This window comes from Pan troglodytes, chromosome 6, assembly GCF_028858775.2.
Source record: "Pan troglodytes isolate AG18354 chromosome 6, NHGRI_mPanTro3-v2.0_pri, whole genome shotgun sequence".
NCBI classification, from domain to species: domain Eukaryota; kingdom Metazoa; phylum Chordata; class Mammalia; order Primates; family Hominidae; genus Pan; species Pan troglodytes.
In genome coordinates, this window is record NC_072404.2 from 39,013,269 (window position 1) to 39,033,962 (window position 20,694).

General features: G+C 35.6%; 1 protein-coding gene across 16 annotated transcripts in view; it reads left to right on the plus strand.

Annotated features, from left to right (window-relative positions):
- The window catches only part of BBS9 (Bardet-Biedl syndrome 9), a 797,962-nt gene that overhangs the window by 140,016 nt on the left and 637,252 nt on the right, over window positions 1–20,694 (plus strand). For all 16 annotated transcript variants that reach the window (XM_063814159.1, XM_063814155.1, XM_054655541.2 and 13 more), the window contains 2 exons: window positions 10,467–10,641; window positions 17,527–17,611. In XM_063814159.1, coding sequence (XP_063670229.1) covers window positions 10,467–10,641; window positions 17,527–17,611 — 260 coding nt within the window. The remainder of the gene's footprint in view (window positions 1–10,466; window positions 10,642–17,526; window positions 17,612–20,694) is intronic.

Consider the following 20,694-nt stretch of genomic DNA (forward strand, 5'->3'; position numbering starts at 1 on the left):
AATACCAATATTGGGGTAGGGGAAGGGAGAGAGAGAATACGAATGTGAATATGTGTGTGTGTTGGGGTGAGGGTGTGCAGACAGAGACAGCTCATTCCCCATTCCCAGATTCTGACACACTCACAATATTCTTCTTTAGAGAGTTCAATAGTTAGCATGTTAAGGAAATTGCTATTTTGAGGAAAGTTAACTTAAAATACTCAGAAAATCATTTGAACAGCCAACAGTTCCCACAGACCAAAGTTCCGAGAGACTTCTCATATTTTTTAAAGTCTTAAAACCCCCCCATTTTTGGCAAAAAAGATGAATATCTGAGTGTATATGTATGTGTGTGTGTGTGCATGCAGTCTTTCTCACGTTAAATTTTATCCATTTTTCTCTGAAAGAATTTTTTCCCTTGATTTTTAAGTTTTTCAATTTTAAGTTTGGTCTATAAGGAATAGAATAACCCAGTAATATAAATTACTTAACATTTAGTGAATGCTTGCTAGGTACTAGGCAGTATGTATTTTAATTATATTTAATCCTTATTGCAGTATCATGTAATATTCTCTTCTTACCATTACTTTACAGTTGAGGAAACTGATAGAGCTCCCAGGGGTCTGGGATAAGGATGCAGCAAACTTGTCCTCAAGTTGTGGCTCTGCCATCAGTTCTGATGAACATGTCATCTTCATCACCAGTGTCTCTCTGCACCCAGTCCCTCCCCTCCCAACACCTTCCACCCACCTCTTTTTAAATCCATGTCTCGATGCATGGTGTTCCATCTGCTTTTGCTTCTCTAATTGCTTGGCAAACTCTTTCTCAACCTGCAAGACCCAGTGTTCTGAAGCTTTTAATCTTCCTTCCATAGCCTTTTAAATTACTTTAATATATCTCTGTTCTTACATTGTTGTACTATTTAATTAACTCCCATGTTCACCCAACTTTCTGAGAGTAGCGACTGTGTCTCTCCTAGCACATACTAGGTGTACAATGAATGTGCATGGAATTTGTTGAATGAATATGAGTTATGGAAAATGTTATCAAAACTTTCATGATCGTTCCATCTGACAAAATAATTCACCCAATATTTTGTGGATGCAAGCAATAATATAATGTTTAGGGCCTTCTTTTAAACTCTGAAATTGCATTCATATTGAACCTATCACATATAATGCTAATTTAATCAATGGTTGTAATTTTCTTATGTTATTAACCTTTTTCACAGTTTAGGGGAAAAGATTGTGATAAATAGCTTGACAGAACACCTAGTAATGGTCTTTGTGAGGCAATTAAAATTTGCTATTAAAATTAGACACATTAAAATGTCAAAAGACAAGTTCATAGGAGAAGTTAATATGTAGACTTAAATTTTATTTTCTTGTATCTTAAAGCAATTAGTCTCATGAGGCTATTTATTGGAGTAACACTTGAATTATAGTTGAGAATTTGTGTAACTTTCCCTGGTACATCATTTAAAATATTAGCTATTTAGCTCAACATATGCATTCTATTTATTCATTTCTTCTGTTTACTTCAGGTTTTAAAATGTATTTATTTATGCCTAAGGTTTTAAACTTGGAATCTAATTGGATATTGCATTATTATTAGGCACTAATTATCTTTAGAATGTTCAAACAATAACAGAATATGAGGGAGAGAGTAATAAGAAAGAAGCTAGCTATTCTTTCATCTAATTACCAATTATTAATTACTAAGCATAGCCAAATAGTAGCATGATCTCAAAACTATGATAGTAGTTTTATTTGCATGATGATATGAGTGAAAAGTACAAAAATGATATTTAATGGCAAATTTACAATCCAGCAACCTCTAGATAACCATCTACTATTTGTTTTTAAGGCAGTATCTGTTGGAATCCTACTCTGAATATTTTTATGTCTTTGTTCATAGCAAACATGTTGTATCATTTTTGAGGTAGGTTTGCAATAAAGATTAATGTGTTAGTGTTTCAGTCTTTCTGTAACAATAACAAATTTTTTTTCCGTGCATGCGTAAAATGAACAAAATGAGCGGAAGTTCCACAGACTTTTGGACTCTTCTGTTCTTATGCATCAGTCTCTTGATGTTTCCTGTCTGCCTTTTTGACTACCTATACAGCTGTTTTTTGTGTGTTTTTCAGACTTGGAGAAAGACCAAATATTTTTGACAGCTGCATGCTGAACTGCATATATGCTTGGCCATAGGTCACGTTTGCATTTCTTCACTTGTATTTTTACTCAATGTGTAAAATAAATATGAGCATAGAGAGATTCAAAAAACATGTAGCATGCTGAGTAATGGTAGTTTTCTTTCATGTTTGCTACACCACTTACTCTGCTGTATATATTCCACAGGAAGAGAAGGACAGAGAAATGGAGGACATGGCATTCAGGACTGCCCTCCATGAGGCCCTTGTTGCCATAATAATGAAGGATGGAACATGCTCTGGGTCATGCATGGTAGAAAGAACTTCTGGGTATGGGGACACACACACACACACACACACACGTACACACGTACACACGTACACTCCTACACTTCATGAATAGATTATAATTTTCATGAATAGATTATAATTTAATAGAGAAGACTGTTACATGTAGCAGTCTGATTAACATTTAGTTGATTACCAGTTTATGCATCATGTGAAAGCTTTGACTATATGATATTTTAATGCCAGAAAATGAGACATACTATTGAATAAATGTTCATGACATGAAGCTGCCATAATGGAACTTTTCTGCCTCTACCCCCCATCCCCACAGGCATGAATTTTTTTTTTTGCCTTTGAAAATGAAAAATAATTGATTTTTAAAATCCTCTCAAATTGATCTTGGTCAGTTCTTTCTCAATTTGTTTCCAGATCTTACAAGTAATATTTCAAATCACAACAGTTGTTTTTCTCTTATTGTGCTCAAAATGACTAGAATAAAATCCAGATTTTAAATTCTGTTGAAATCTCGTAGTTTTTTTCCGATTTAAAAATTATTTTTTCCTGTATGGTTTAAGCATAATTTTTGAGGAGTCATTGTTAAGATATTGTCATCTTTTCAATTTGTGCTTTTATGTTTCATGCTCTGTTGGTGAAACATGATCCATTGCACTGTGGATCAAGTATAATTTCCTCTGCATCTTTTTATGTGTTCCTTTTCTGTCCAATAATTTCCCTCTACTTTTACCTTTGACTGCTATTCACTCTGCCAATCTTTTGCAGTCCAGGGTGCATCGTATCTGTCATGAAATCTTTCCTGGAAATTTTATTGTAATGCAGTTCTTTGATTTTCTGCAGCGATTAGTCTGTTTTACACCACTTAGATTTTGTATGTTAATGCATATTATTTTAATAAATGGATATAAATTTTCCTTCCCAGGGTTTCAGTGTGTTATAATGGAGCCAGATGGATTCCTATTTGAATATTTGTTGTCACTTTCTAATTCTTTGACATTAGACAAATTGTTTAAGTTCTGCAGGTTTCAGTCTTCTCGTGTATAAAATGGGACTATTGTCTATTTTTTAGAGTTATTAAAAATTATAACTAATAATGCTGTTTAAATGTTTAACAGAAGGCCAGAAATGTAACAGGTGCTCAGTAAATGGCTGTAGTAGTTAATATTGCTGTTGTTCCATATTTCTTACAGCTCCTGATATAATACTGAGCATGTGGTAAAGACTCTTTGAGTATGGTTCATGGCAAGGTCATTTAAATAGCTTCTGAAATCCCATTGCTTTTGTGAAGGCTTCCTGTTGGCTCTGTTCTGTCAGAATGACAAAACTTTCATGGCTTTTTCTGGACTGTTCTTTCTATTCCCATTATCTGTAAGGGGAGCCTTTGGTATGTATTCTGAAGTGGTTTCCAAAACAGTGATTTGAAGGATTTATTTATTTATTTTTGAGTAATGTTTTGGATCAATCTCTACATTTTTCTAAACATCAGTAGCCAAGATTGTAATAAATAAAGCATTTTTCACATACTTTGTATGCAGAGTGAAACACATGGAATAAAATCTCAGCCAATCTGAGGTACAGATGAATAAATTATTTTGCCTAGCTTACTTCAGCTCAACAGACATTTATTAATGTATCTCCTATGTGCCAGGCATTTTATAGTTGCTGGATTTACAAAGATGAGTAAGATATGGTTTCTGCCTTTGAGTTAGTCCAGGGCAAATGAGAGACACAAAAACAGATCATTTCAATAGATGACATGTTCTAAGATGGAGGTGGGACAGGGGCTCTGTGGGATCTCAGATGGTGGGTGATTGAAGCCTAATGAGAAGACTTATGGAAAGATGTGAGTCTTAGCTTGTGATGTCTCTCAGAGGAAAAATGCGCTGATCCACTTGATTCAGGGACAGAGACCTGACTCAAAGTGACTGCAGTATCTACAGGAATGAATTGCCTGCAGAGTTCAGAGGAAGATTTGGCTCCAGGTGAGGCTTGATGCACTGGCTCAAACAGTGTCTACCATGGCTCTCTCTTAACTGCTTTTGGAAAAGCCAAATGGCCTCTGTGATTCCATACCGTATGCTCCTCACACATTACTCACCAGGGAAGAGTAACTTTTCCTCTAGTTCCAGCTCAAATTAGGGAGTTCATTTTTCTCTCATTGGCTGTAAATTATCCCTGAACCAATCACTGTGACTACTGGGGTACTAATTGGTTTACATAAGTCAGGGCCTTGCCTCAAGCTTAGAGTGAGGTCAGTCTCACCCAAACCTTATGGCTGAGCATGAGGAGAGGGGAATGGATAACTAGGGGGAAGCTAGCAAATGTTTGCTAGATGAGGGGGAGAAAAGTTAAAGGATCTTTGGAGGAAAGAAAATCGTGTAAACAAAAGCAAGGAAGCATGCATCATCATGACGTGTGTGGGAAATAGCAAGCAGTTAAACATTAATACAACATGTAGTATAAGAGTTAGAAAATAATAATAGAAATAATAATGTGTTTGGGTATTTTCCACTGCTAGGTCTAGTTTCCATACATTATTTTATTTAATTCTCACAAGTTACTGAAGTAGTTACTCTATCTTGCAGATAAGGAAACTTGAGTCTAAGCTCACAGCTAATAATTGGTGGAGCTGGACTCAAACCTAGATTATTTGGCTTTAGAGGCAGCCACTTGGACTTGAATATATTAAGTGTTCTCCTCTATGTTGCTAGAGTTTCAGGAAATAGGACCTGTTCTACTATGCTATATTAGGCTGTTCTCGCATTGCTATAAAGAAATACCTATGACTGGTAATTTATAATTGGCTCACAGTTCTGCAGGCTGTACAGGAAGCATGATGCTGGCATCTGCTTGGCTTCTGGGGAGGCCTCAGGAAACTTACAATCACGGTGGAAGGCAAAGGAGGAGCACACATGTCACATAGTGAGAGCAGGAGCAAGAGAGGGAGGGGGGAGGTGCTACACACTTTTAAACAACAAGATGTTGTGATAAATCACTCACTATCATAAGAACAGCACCAAGGGGATGGTGCTAAACCATTCATGAAGGACCACCCTCATGATCCAATTACCTCCCTCCCTCCAGGCTCCACCTCCAACATTGGAGATTACAATTTGACATGAGATTTGGACAGGGACACAGATCCAAACCATATCATATGCTAACAGGCCAGGTTTTCTCTGGGGCTCAAGCTTTCTTCAGGCCTTACTTTTTCATCCTATCATGCTAAGGTAGTGGTTCTGAAACTTTAGCATGCACCGTAGTAGTCTCTAGGCTTGTTAAAACCTAGCATTTCTGGGCTCTGTGACCAGAGTTTCTCATATGGTAGGCCTAGATTGGTATCTTAGAATTGGCATTTCTGAGAAGTTCCTAGGTGATGCAAATGGTGCTGGTCTGGGGGCCACATTTTGAAGACCACTTCTTTGAGGTCTTTGGGAGACTGAAGATTTGTGGTTCAATGATACCACATATTGAAATGAACACAAATTTTATTGGTACTTCTGCTTGCAAGTACACATGTTCTGAGCTTACAGTCTTCAATAACACAGATATCAAGAGTATTATTTTGGTTACCATAATATCCTCCACCGTAGGTCAAGGTCATTGCATAAATATTTCATATCTTAATAGAAAATGTATCGACATTTGTATTTACATACAAAATGTATATATTTAGACTTAATTTTTTTATATTTTTGTTGTGAAAAAGTATATAGAAAAAGTAACATGAAAACCCATATTTCTACCACATCAACAGTTGTAAATATATATGTATATATATGTACACTTTTTTTGATGAACCATTTGAAAGTGAGTTACACATCTTGCACCACTTTACCATAAATATACGTCAGCACACATCTCCCAATGAGAATATTCTCTTACATTTCACAACGCCATGATCACTTAAGAAAATTAGCAATAATTCCTTAATGTTATCTAACATGCAGTCATATTCAAATTCCCCCAGTTGTCCCAATATCTTTCCTATACCTGTTATTTTTGGTACCAGGGTTCAGTTAAGTGAAACTAAATTTTAAGAGACAGCAATGCTGGATGGATCTTTAGGCTCAGATTAGGTTCTGTGTTATTTAAGATCTGGGTTTGGTTGCTTTAACAGACTCGACTTAATGATGGCTTAAATAAGAAAGATGTTTGGCCGGGCGCAGTGGCTTAATCCCTGTAATTCCAGGACTTTGGGAGGCTGAGGTGAGCGGATCACCTGAGGTCAGAAGTTCATGACCAGCCTGGCCAACATGGTGAAACCTCATCTTTACTAAAAATACAAAAATCAGCCAGGGGTGGTGGCGAGCTTGTAATCTCAATTACTCGGGAGGCTGAGGCAGGAGAATTGCTTGAACCCGGGAGGAGGAGGTTGCAGTGAGCCAAGATCGTGCCACTGCACTCCAGCCTGGGCGAGGGAGCGAGACTCCATCTCAAAACAAGACAAAAAGATGTTTATTTCTGTCATGTTTAACCATCTGGAGATAAAGGAATCTAGGGCTGATAGAGAGGCTCTGCTGTCCACAATACGTGACTTCCATCTCTGAGGCCAAGACAACTGCTCCAGCCTTACCATGATGCTACAAAGAGGGGAGGGAAGTGTATAGTTGGTCCATGTAAGGGCGTGTCTGCAAGTTGTATGTATAACCTCTGCTCCTATCTTGTTGAGAAGAACATAATAATATGATGCGTCTGTAAATAGAGGACTGTAAGTGGAAGCTTTATTTTGGATGGCCATGTGTCTAGTGATAATTCATGATTCTACTACTAAAGAAAGAATGGCTGTTGGGGGCAGCAGTTAGCATCTCTGCCAAAAGTTCTTTTTTGCAAAAAAAGAGCTATACCAAACTATATTAAATCCACTTAACAATGATATTTCTTTTTTTGAGATATATAGGGCTCATAATTGCTCCTATGCTAACTGAGCCCAGACAGATGTTCTTTTTTGAATTATTTGATATGTGTTTTATAGATGTTCTCTTTTATTTTTGTTAGGGCATTAGCTGTCATTTCTCACAGCTGACAGTGTCTTCACCCCCTTTCTAATTTACCACTTTCTTTTTTTCTGGGCTAGGGAAGCAGGTAATAATAACCCTCTTAATAATGCTATAATTTATTCTGTGTCTTATGTGTGCTATACCGTGTTAGGGACTTTGACATCTTTCCTCTAACTTTGGAATTCTTTTTCAGCATTATTGAGATATGATTGATAAATAAAAATTATATATCTTCAAGGTGTACAATGTGATGTTCTGATATACATATACATTGTGTAATGATTACCAGAATCAAGCTAATTAATATTAGTATGGATCACTTCTCATAATTATCTTCTTTTTTGTGATGAGAACAAAGATCTGTTCTCTTAGCAAATTTCAAGTGTCCATTATTATTCACTGTAATCACTGTGCTGTGCATTAGGTCTCCAGAACTTATTCATATTATAACTGCAAGTGTATATCATTTGACCAATATTTCCTTGTTTTCCCCATCCCTGACCCCTGGTAAGCACCCTGCTACTCTCTGTTTCTATGAATTTGACTTTTAAAAAATATTACACATATGAGTGAGATCATGTAGTGTTTGTCTTTTGTTGTCTGGCTTATTTCATTTAGCATGATGTTCTCTAGGTTCATCCATGTTGTTGTAAATGGTAGGATTTCTTTCCTTTTTTCTAACATGTGAGGTGATATCTCATTGTGGTTTTGATTTACATTTCCCTGATAATTAGCGATGTTGAGCACCTTTTCATATACCTGTTGGCGATTTGTATGTCTTATTTGGAAAAATGTCTATTCTAGTCCTTTGCCCATTTTTGAATTGGTTTGTTTTTTGTTATTGAGTTGTGTGAGCTTCTTATATATTTTAGAGACTAATTGCTTATCAGATATATGGTTTGCAAATATTTTCTCCCATTATGTGTTTTTTTGTTGATTGTTTTCTTTGTTGTGCAGAAAATTTTTAGTTTGATGTAGTCCTCCCCTCTATTTTTTGTTTTGTTGCTTGTGCTTTTGGTGTCCTATCCAAAAAATCATTGCCAATACCAATGCCATGAAGCTTTTTACCATATGTTTACCTTCTGGAAGTTTTACAGCTTCAGATCTTAGGTTTAAATCTTTAATCTACTTTGAGTGGATTTTGGTTGTATAGTGTAAGATAAGGATCTTTTTTTTTTTTGCATGTGGATATCCAGTTTTCCCAGCACCACTTATTGAAGAGACTGTTCTTTCACCATTGTGTATTCTTGGCACCTTTGCTGAAGATTAGCTGATAACCTTGGAGCTCTTATACAAATATACTCATTTTACAAATGAGAAGGCTGAAGCTACAGGAATATCAGTAACTTGTTTATAAAAACGACAATTGTTAGAACCGTAATTAAAATAAGAATTGATGCCCTTAGTGGGACCTGGGAATCCTACCTTTGAAAATTTGCATGATTTTTATTACAAAGACCTTGCAGCATTTATTTTAACTACTTAGAGGCATTTTTATACTTACTCATTTTTGCTGATTGCAGACAGGTAGGTTTGCCAGATAGCTAGATGAGATTCTTTTTGTCTGATTGTGTCTCTGTGAATACATGTGTACAGCATGCATACACATACAACATGCATATAAACTCACATCTTTTTTGAAAACTTTTAATAGCATAGTGGATAAGGATAACATTAAAAAAACAAAGCTTAGGCTGGGCGTGGTGGCTCACGCCTGTAGTCCCAGCACTTTGGGAGGCCAAGGTGGGCGGATCATGAGGTCAAGAGATCGAGACCATCCTGGCCAACATGGTTGAAACCCTGTCTCTCCTAAAAGTACAAAAATTAGCTGGGCGTGGTGGTGCCTGTAGTCCCAGCTACTTGGGAGGCTGAGGCGGGAGAATCACTTGAACCCAGGAGGTGGAGGTTGCAGTGAGCTGAGATCGTGCCACTGCACTCCAGCATGGCAACAGAGCGAGACTCTGTCTCAAATAAAAACAAACAAACAAACAAACAAACAAAAAAAACCAAAACAACAAAAACAAAGCTTAAAACAGTAACTGTAAAGCCTACCATACATTATAAAAGAATCTGAGTATTGAGAGAATACTTTTCAAACAGCATTAATATAAACAATTTTTATCTCTCTAAAAGAGATTCCTGAATGGTTCAGATGTATGTTTAGTGAACATTCATTCACAGACAATACTTATCCTAGAACATCTTTCAGGCTGTTTAAGGTTGATAAATCTATTGTATCAGTTGAGGTGGGTTAGAGTATAATGCAGTAATAAGCACTCCAAAACTCAGTTTGTTCTCTCTCTTTTTTTCTTTTTTTTTAGCCTCTTTTGGTGATATGTTTTCTTTTTAAAAGTTGCTTAGCTGTATGATTGTCCTTAGTCAGATACAAGAAGAGTATCATCTATTTCTATGCAATTTGATTTCTTTTTGAGCACTCTTTAAAATCTAAGTATGCTATTTAAGATTGTCACTGATATTCAAGGTAATAAAGAATAGTTACTATAGTACTTACTGTATATGGTGTATGAGCTAGAGATGACAAGGTACAAGATTGGCCTTTTATTTATTCCCTTAATGAGTAGCTTAATTTTCCTCTAACATAATTTTTCCCTATGTAATACGTTATAGGATACACTAATCACACTAGTAGGACATGAAAGGTTATAGCCACTAGATCTTTCTCAGATTAGGGATACTAATGTATCTATGTTTTCTATGTATCAGTTTTCTATGATAAACTGTATCATAGAAATCATCATCATTACCATCATCTCAGTAAATTTTAAGAACTGTGAATATTGTGCTTAATACTGGTAGACTAATAGTAGAAGACACCTCAGAATTAGTTTATAGTTGAGGGCAATTAGGGATTGGTATTTTTCACTATTAGTAATTTTCACACCGAATGCTGCTTAATGCTATGATTTATGTAAAATTGGTACCTAAGACATACATGTTGTAGATAGTGATTAATAAAAATATTATGTTTATAAAAAGAATAGATTATCTAATTTTCTCTAATTCTTCTTTAGGTCGAGATTTAATTTGCATCCAGTCTATGGATGGGATGCTGATGGTATTTGAGCAGGAGAGCTATGCTTTTGGAAGATTTCTCCCTGGCTTTCTTCTGCCTGGTCCTCTTGCCTACAGTTCCCGTACAGATTCCTTCCTTACTGTCTCTTCCTGCCAACAAGTGGAAAGTTATAAGTAAGTTTGGATGTTAAGTGTTCGGAATCATGATTTTTTGGTGCGTTTGTTGCTGACTAATTTTTGTCCACAAAGAGCTTCAATATCACAAATGAAAAAGAGATTGGTTTCTTTGAAAATATGTGATTGTGGTGACTTAGACTATATCATTTAGTATTGTAAAATATTTGAAAGGCAATATAGTGCAGTGGTTTGGGAGGCAGACCTGGATTGGAATCCTGATTTTACCACTCCAGATGTTTGATGGTCCTTATCCTGGCTCTAAAGGAGGTAATATAGCTCATTTTGACAAGTTTATTATAAGGATTAAATGTATGTCCAGTTACTACCCTGTAGAAAATGCTCAATAATTATTGTGATTGTTCCTTGATATAATAAATAATTAAATACGATGTTGAGTGAAAAAAGCCAAATTGAAGATTTAGCTGTGGAATTCTTTTATAAGAAAAAAGAACATGTGTGATATAGGAAAAATACTGGCATGAACTGTTAATATGAATGTCAATACTTTTTTAGAAGAACAATTCATAGTATAAGTGAAGTATGAAAATGACCCTAGGCAAATAGTTTATACTTATTCACTAGAAATTCTTATTGGTCTTGGTAAATTGTGTTTGAGAGAGACTGTTTTCTTCTCCACCAGCTAGATTTAAATAAAAGTCAAGGTTTTGAGTTTTTGGAGAGTATGTTTTTTATTGGCAGAGAGAATGGGGAAAAGAGTAGAAATTCATGCTGGGAAAAGAAATAGCCTTGGAGGTTTTCAGTGCCTTTAGTAACTTTATTGTGTTGTCTTACTGGTGGCAACATTTGGAAGTTTAAACATCTAAGCAACACATCATGATGGCTTTTCAACATTATTTTTGGCCACATCATTTTTCCCAAGATGGGAAGAAGATATAAATTCATCAGGCAACAGATGTAAATTTTTGTCTTCATGTTTCAATGTTGTGTATATAACAAGTTAATGCAGTTTTCTCTTCATAAGTAGCCATTTGCTTTTTGTAAATGATTGTCAAGGCATCTAGGGTTAAAACTCTGAAAATAAGTGAATATTTGTGAGTAAGCAGAATTTAACCGATTTAGGAAGTGTATCATCATGTAATATTCCTTCTGTAATTCTTATGGCTCTTATCCAAAGGAGATGATTGAATGGTGGCATTGCTACTGGTAATAAATAAAATATTATATTTATTTGGAGAGGTTGGGAAAAATATCTGTATAGTTTACTCAAGCCTGCCAAACTTGAGCAATATTAGGACATCTGCTTTTTAGCTTTCCACTCAGCTCTGTGCCTCACCTCCTGCCAAGTAGTGCTATGCTAGAGCCACAGTACAAATATTTAAACACCCAGTTACTTACTCTTTGAAATATGTGCATAGGAATTAATTTGATAATAACTCTGGGAGTGATTGGATAGAGAAGTAATGTGTAGATTTCCTTAATGTGTGAGTTTAATCTAACAGAAGCTCACATTGTTTTAACTGTGGTAAGTCTCCAACATACCAATCTATTAAATTCATCTTTGTCTTAGACTAAAAAATGTACACGTTATGCATTATGTAGATCATTTATAATGTTAAAAATGCATGAGATACGAGATTATTGTGAAATGATGACAATCAAGAAGGTTTACAACATTAAGTAGTATGTTGTACTTATATATGCTTTCAACTTTAATAGATTATATTAAATGATAATCACTGCTGCATTTTTGGATTTTGGAGAAAGCATGAAAACTATGTTTGTTCTTTTGAGGCTTTATTAAATCTGTCTATATTCAGTTAATATAATATAATCAGTTAATAGAATAGGCTTTTAACACATAACTCATTTTCATTTTTGATATTGATACCTTTAGTTTCTTTAAACCCTGCTTAATTATGTTTAAATAAAAACCAGTGAAGGCTAGGGATCTCAAACTTCAGTGTACGTAGGAGTCACCTGGACAGCCTGTTATAAAATGCACTTTTACAGATGCTAGTCCCCAGTCCCCTAGATTTCTTTTAATAGGTTAGGGGATAAGACCCAGAAATCATCATTGTAAATTTTTACTCCAGATCAATCTAATTCAGGGGCACACTTTGAGCACCATTTCTCTTTTGAAGTAAGAGAATTGTTTGCCCTGAGAAATTTTTTTTTTTTAAATAGAGATGGGGTCTCACTATGTTGCCCAGACTTGTCTTGAGCTCTTGGGCTTAAGTGATCCTTCTGCCTTGGCCTCCCAAAGTGCTGGGATTACTGGCATTAGCCACCACTCCTGGCCTGTTTGCCCTTTATTGAGGGTAAGGGTAAGGGCTTTGGTACCACTGTTCTCTGGCCCATGTATGTCCAAACTTTGATCATCTTTTATTCTCTTTTCTTATCCTTTGCCTTGCAGAATTATTTAGTCAGTAATCCCTGCCCTTAATACTTTCTCTTATTCAGCCTTTCCTTCCCATTCCCATTGGTTCAGGCCTATATTTTTTCACTTGGATTTCCGTTTTTTTTTTTTTTCTCTCTAAACTTTGAAGGTTTCTTCTCATATCTTTTCTTTTAAAACACCTCCTTAAGCCAGAATAATTTTTATTTCTGACTAAAAGACCTAGACTTTTTTCTTTTTTTTTTTTTTTGAGACTGAGTCTCGCTCTGTCGCCCAGGCTGGAGTGCAGTGGCGCGATTTTGGCTCACTGCAACCTCTGCCTCCCGCGTTCAAGCAATTGTCCTGCCTCAGCCTCCCAAGTAGTTGGGACTACAGGCGCATGCTGCCACGCCCAGCTAATTACTTTTGTATTTTAGTAGAGACAGGGTTTCATTGTGTTGCCCGGGCTGGTTGCGAACTCCTGAGCTCAGGCAGTCTGCCTGCCTCAGCCTCCCAAAGTGCTGGGATTACATGCATGAGCCACCACGCCCGGCCTAGATTTTTTATTATTGACATTCAGTGCTTTTTATAATCCAGTCCCATTTTACCTCTATGATGTGGACTTTTGGACTTGGAAGTGACTTTTGAAGTTAACTGGTTCAACTGTCTTCCTTTTTTCACCTCCTAGATATATTACTGCCTACAACACTGATTTTTGGCTAATGTCATGTATTGCCTTCTTGTACTGACATTTTCCAGAGTATCTTGCATTATCAGGTTCTTGAGAGAAGAATCTGTGTTAAACATCTCTTCACTGACTGAATAATTCAGTTTGTTTATTCAGTCATTCATTCAGCAAATATTTTTCAACAGGCTTGTGTGCCATACACTGTGCAAGGTACTGGAAATGTAGTCAAATAGACGTGCCTCTTATCCTCAAATAGTATTCAAGGAGGCAGGAAGTCAGTCAGCTACTTCAGTCCATTTGTCATACAGGCTATAGCAGAGCTTTGCATAGGATGCTGAGGAGGCCTCGAGGTGGGACCTCTAAGAGTTGAGTGTAGGGAGGCTCCCTAAAAGAGTATACCTGCCATGGGTGTTATTTCTCTCCTTCTGTCTGCTATACCCCTTCCCCAGCAACCCCTCAATAGCTCCTAATACATCGCTAAGTAAATAATCAGCCTTAAATAAATATTTAAAAGTGTTTTTGTTGAATTTAATTGACTGTTTTAAAAAGAAGTATTCTTCTCCAATCTTTGGCTCTGACCAAATGGAAATATTTGTAGTCTCCATATATGTTAAGGGTTTTTCTCTCTCTCCTTTTTTTTTTTTTCCCACATACTGTCTATCTCCTATGTCTGAAGCGCTTTTCCTTCTTTCTCTGCACATGGAAATTATGTCTAGAAGCCTCCCTGCTCCCCTTCAGTTCTTCCCTGACCTAGATGTAACCAACATCTCCTTTTTCTCAGTTTACATAGTAGTTTTTCAGTGCTTCCCTTAGGTATTACTTATGCTTTCACTGATAGTAAACATTTGTTTTTCTCCTTGACTAAGCTCAGTGCTCCTCGATGGCAGGAATTCTGTATCCCCTGAAGTGCCCAGCACTGTACCTTGGTGAAAGTGGGTGTTCAATGAGAACTGATAAAAGAGTGAAAAGTGTATAAAGAAAGCTTCTGTTTTGTTACTGGCATCTTTCAATGAAAAGGATTCTCCCCGGCATAGTCAAGAATGTTTTAGCTATAGTTGAAATCAACATAGTAATGCTCTGTGTCTCGAGCTTCCATTTCTAGTAAAGTTCTCTGGGTTACATATCAAGGTTCCAAAACTTCTTGCCACTCACTGAGGTGACAGTTCTGTTTATTTTGAAAATAAATGATTTTGGAGGGTTTACTTTTGTGCTCTGTGATGCCTCAATCTATATTTTAGTTACCTGCTACTGTTTTTACAAAGCAATTTGGAAGAGTATTAAACTATGTGGTTGAGTTTGTTATTGGTGCACTACAGGACCTGTGAAGCATTTGTGGTTAGTGAGTCAAAAAGCACCACCGTTTAGCTGCACTTGCTGTAGTTGCGATTAGTGCCTTTCTGTTCTGAGAGACATGTATGGCACTCTTTCATAAGATCTTGTTACATTGGCCCTGATTATTCTTTCAGCAATCTCGACAAGGGAACTTTTTTGTGTAGCTTATGTTACTGAACACTTGAGTGATAAGAAAAAAGATCCAAATATTTTATTTCAGAATTTCCAAATCTGCTTGGAATTGTTTGGTTTTGGAAATAGATTTTTACGTACTTTATTGGTCACAGTTAAGAGGAATTAAGGAAGAACCATAAAATAGATGCTCTTGTAAGTTTGTCATCATCTAATTTTACTGTCAAGTTTAAGTAATAAAATACTCTTCTGAGTTGTCTTTTAGGAAGAGAAATGGTTTGGATTTGGAAATCAGTAGTCAATTTTGGCTGTGCCTCTGCCTGCTGTTTTAATGTTAATAAGGCCGCTTTAGGGGCTCACTTATTTCTTAGATAAAATAATGACCATAGTTATATATATAAGCTTCAAACAGCTCAAAGAGTTTTGGACCTTTGTAACAATCTCATGAATATCTATATTATCCCTTGGCAGGTTGGTTTCTGTAGGAAATGAACCACCTATGTAACTAATTGCCTAGGGTTAGATCCATAGCAGGACAAGCTTTGGGATGATGTTCTAGTCACCAGCGCATACTATTTCTGTTGCTATGAATTGGGAATAGGAAAACAATCCTATTTGGAGTTCAGAATGTGAGGTCTAATTATTTTGCACTTTTAGAGACTTTGGGATTTTGAAGGTCAATCTCAGATGGTATAGAGAGATTGGCTGCAGCTGACCGTGGGATTTTGTAGCATGGTTTTACAAGGCTGAGATCTTCTCCCTCTTACTTCATGTGCCCCATGACTCATTCCTCCCTGTCATGCATCTCTCCTAAACTCCTGTCATGGCCTTTCATGTCTCTTTTACTGCTGCATGCCTTTGCATTTGTTATTTGATTTACCATAATGCCTTCTCCTTCTTTACCAGCGTGATAGAATTTTCACTCATCCTTTAAAACCTAGCTTTCTCTTCCTGAACCTATACCAAGAGCATATCTTTTCTCCCCCAATTACTTGTTACTATTGGTACTACGTGCATACCTTCTGTTAATTAGCACAGGATACTCTGAGTTATACTTAGCTTTCTGTATATGAGTCTCTACAACTAGTGTGGGAGCACCTTATGAGTATAGATTATGTAGTAGTTTTTCCATTGTTAATGTTTGTATTGGATCCCTACTATATGTTTATAAAATGAATGAAATTTATATATATTACGTTTTCATATTAATGATAAGATCTATTTTTTATAAGCTATTGTTAAGTTTGTCATCAGCTTCTATGTCTTGCAAAATTTAAATCATAGTCATTCTGCATTCAACTGAAGTTACAGGTTTTTCATAAGTGAATTATTCTTGATTGAGATAGGATGTTTTCAGAGTTGGTATATGACATTTGAAGACCATTGTACATTTCAGTGCTTGTTTAGATATGCCACATTGCCTTCATTCAGGTCCCTGATTTTTACACTCTCAGATATCTGTCTCCTAGAAAATGTGAGTTTTGATTCAATAGGAGGGAAAGGCATCTGTGAGTCTGTAGTTGCTTTATGTACAGTAGGATTATTCTTCTAAAAATATGCCATTAATTAATGAGAAATATAGAAATTTCAACTTTATTAGATAAATTAATCATTTCTAGATTGAATAATATTTATAAATTGTTTTTAAGAATAATTTGAGCTAAATGCCACTATTGAAATAGAAGCTGTAAAATACTTATAGATCATAATGTCAATTACTGAGAACTCACTACCTACCAGCTACAAACTACTATGTGATTGATCTCTATCTCTATATAAATCTGTCTCTTTGTCAACCCATCAATCAATAATTGTATACCTACTATATACCAAATAGTAGGCACTTTATAATTTATTGTTTAATCCTTTTAACAATGATTGTGTTAGAGATTGTTATTTCTGTTTTATGGATGGGGAAGCCAGACACAGAGTGATTATTTGCCAAAAATGTACTTACCTAGTTAAGTGGTTAAACTGGGGTTAAACTGAGTTCTTTTTGGTTCCGTAGATTATGTATTGATAATTTCTACTCCATCTGACTGCTTTGCATATTTACATTTTTTTCTGTCTATTTAGTGTTTAGGTGCTAGATCTTTCTTGAGCATTGTTACTTGTCACATAAAATTCTAATGGAAGTGCTTTAATAGTTGGTAGAGCTGTTTTCCCAACACTGAATAATGGACATATGGTTATAATTTCTTTATCATGACATTTTACACAGTTTTATGTCACAATATCACTCAATAAGAATTCAATCTTAAATTTTAGAGTTTTTAAAAACTAGGAAAAAGTGCTTTATAAAGTTTATAGATTATTGTGTACTTTTAAAGTTTAAAATAATTTATAATTTTTAATTATAAACTCATTTATAATTTTTTAAATTTCTTTCATACAGGTACCAGGTACTTGCTTTTGCAACAGATGCAGATAAAAGGCAGGAGACTGAACAGCAAAAACTTGGTTCTGGAAAAAGACTAGTTGTAAGGCCTTTTTTTAATATATAAAAATTTCAGTAATGCTATATCTAATCACATATGTTTGTTAATAATAATTCATGGGAAGAAAATGTAAAAAAAAATGTCAGCCATTGTCTTTCCTATATTATGGTTATATTAATGACCTAAGAATTGAGTTGGTTGTTGTTGAGCAATGGAAACACATGCCTGGTCATGGTCTTAATATAACAGATTGTAGAGTTGTACCACTAGAAGCGTGGATATCCAGATGGAGTCACTTTTAACAAATAAAAATAGAAACATTAAAAAAATCTCTCCTTAATAGGCAAAATTTTGTAGATTATATTCTACTGTTTGAAGTGTCTTTTTTCTCTAGCTGCTTTCCAGATTTTCTCTTATCACTTGTTTGGAGCAATGGGATTATAATGTGTACTTTTCTTTCTCTTTTTGTGAGCTTAAGATTTGTTAAGCTTCTTGCATCCATGAACATTTGGTTTGCATAAAATTTAGAAATGTTTTGGCCATTAATTCTTTAAATATTTTGTAACTAGTAGGCATGCGACTGAATATATAAGTAAAAGATAAAAATTCACAGCTCACAAAGATAGAATTAGCTCAAAGACAAAGGTGAAGTTTGATAATTTGAAAAGTAGTTTGAAGAAAAATTGTAAATGATGAATTCTCCATTTATTATAAATTGGGGAATAGATGGTGATTATGAACTCTTCCTTATCTTGAGAACTTCCATAGACAGCAAGGCAAAAAATAGAAGGAACTAAAATTATGGTGGAAACACTGAAATAAATCTGAGGATACACAAGAAGGAAGCTAAATGGAGAAATAATGTAGAATTTAGAATACTAACATAACAATATTGGAGAAGACTATGCAGAATTTTCTGTATTAGGATACAGAAGTTCAGGAGATGGTAGAACAGAAGGGTAACTTGGAAAGAGTCAAGAATCAGATGAAGATATATTTTTTTCCATTGGTAGTAAAAAGTAAAAGAGCACAATGAATAAAAATATGATATAGTTTTGCACAGAATTTAGAAGCACCATAGTAATAATAGTTAAAGCACAGATTGAAGTCAAACAGGTCTTGAGAGCTTTACTTTTTTTTGAGCAAGGTACAGCAAGTTTGTTAGCCTTACTAAATCTCAGTTTCCTCATTTGCAAAGTGATAATATCTTTTAAAATGTTGTTATTAGGCTGGGCGCGGTGGCTCATGCCCGTAATCCCAGCACTTTGGCAGGCTGAGGCAGGTGGATCACCCGAGGTCAGGAGTTCGAGAGCAGCCTGGCCAACATGGAGAAACCCCATCTCCACTAAAATACAAAATTAGCCAGGCATGGTGGCCCATGCCTGTAGTTCTAGCTCCTTGGGAGGCTGAGGCAGGAGAATCGCTTGAACCTGGGGGGCAGAGATTGCAGTAAGCTGAGATCGTGCCACTGTACTCTAGCCTGGGTGACAGAGCAAGACTCTGTCTCAAAATAAAAAAAGTTGTTATAAGATAAATTATGTATTTATATATAAATATATGTATTGTATATAATAAATATATAAAGCACATAGCAAAATGTCTGGATGAACTTACTGATAATGGTAATTAAATTGTCCTTTGACCTCCTCAATAGTGGTGTTCTTCCATTTGTTTCTTATAGTCTGCACTTCAGCCATATAGGGCCTCTCATTGTTCCAAATATTCCATGGCTCTTCTTCATTCTAGGCATATGGTTTTTCTTCTCTCTGGAATAGCCTTTCTTTATCATTTGCAGTTTTTATTGATTACTCCATGTCTCCCACTGAGGATGTATTCTGAAGGCAATTGCAGTTGAGTGGTTTTTCCATTCGATTAGTGAATAGAGTAAGAAATAGCAGTAAAACTTCATTTTGTTACACGATAGTCACTTTGCAGGAGTGTGATACCATGGAGCAATATCAAATCTATTGCAGAAGAAACAGAACTTACCCAATGGAGTGATTTTAATAAGATAGTTGTGGGAAGTCATTTAATAGCTTCCTGTGTTACTCACAGCTACCTTTTTATTGATTGATTTCTATTTAAGTGTTTTGTGTTCAGAAAAATAATTTGTATGATTTAAATTCTCTTAGATTCTTTGAGATTTGTCTTATGGCCTAGAATATGATCTATCTTGGTAAACGTTCAGTGTGCACCTGAAAAGAATGTGTATTTTTTTTGTTGTTAGAGTGTTTCATACATGTCAATTAGATTATGTTGGATGATAGTGTTGTTCAACTCTTCTATATCCTTATTAGTTTTTTTACTAGTTATTATTAGTTATTGAGAGAGGGGTATTGAAATCTTTGACTGTAATTGTGGATTTTTTTGTATCTCCTTGGAAATATATCTATCTATATCTATATTTATTTATTTATTTATTTATTTTTGAGACGGAGCCTCGCTGTGTTGCCCAGGCTGGAGTGTAGTGGCAAAATCTTGGCTCACTGCAACCTCCGCCTCCCGGGTTCAAGTGATTCTCCTGCCTCAGCCTCCTGAGTAGCTGGGACTATAGGCATGTATCACTATGTCCAGCTAATTTTTTTGTATTTTTAGTACAGATGGGGTTTTGCCGTGTTGGCCAGGCTGGTCTCGATCTCCTGACCTCGTGATCCACCTGCCTCGGCCTCCCAAAGTGCTGGGATTACAGGCATGAGCCACCACGCCTGGCATATATCTATATTTATTTATTTATTTTTTGCTTCAGATATTTTGGAATTCTGTTATTAGGTACATAAACATTTAAGACTGTTCTGTCTCATGATGAACCCCTCCCCTTTACATTATGAAATGACCTTTATCCTTTTGTTTGATAATCTTCTTTTTTCTGAGACCTACTTAATCTGTTGGTAAAATACTCAGTTTTCTTTTGATTAGTGTTATTCTGATACCTTTTTCTATCTTTTCACTTTGAATCTGTTTGACCCTTTATACTTCAAGTGCATAATTTATAAGAAGCATGTAGTTGGCTGGGATTTGCTTTTTAAAATCAGTGTGATATATACTCTGCCATTTAATTTTGTTTTATTTATCTATATGTCTGTCTAGTTTTTTTGGTTTCCTTTTCCTCTTTTTCTGCTTTTCTT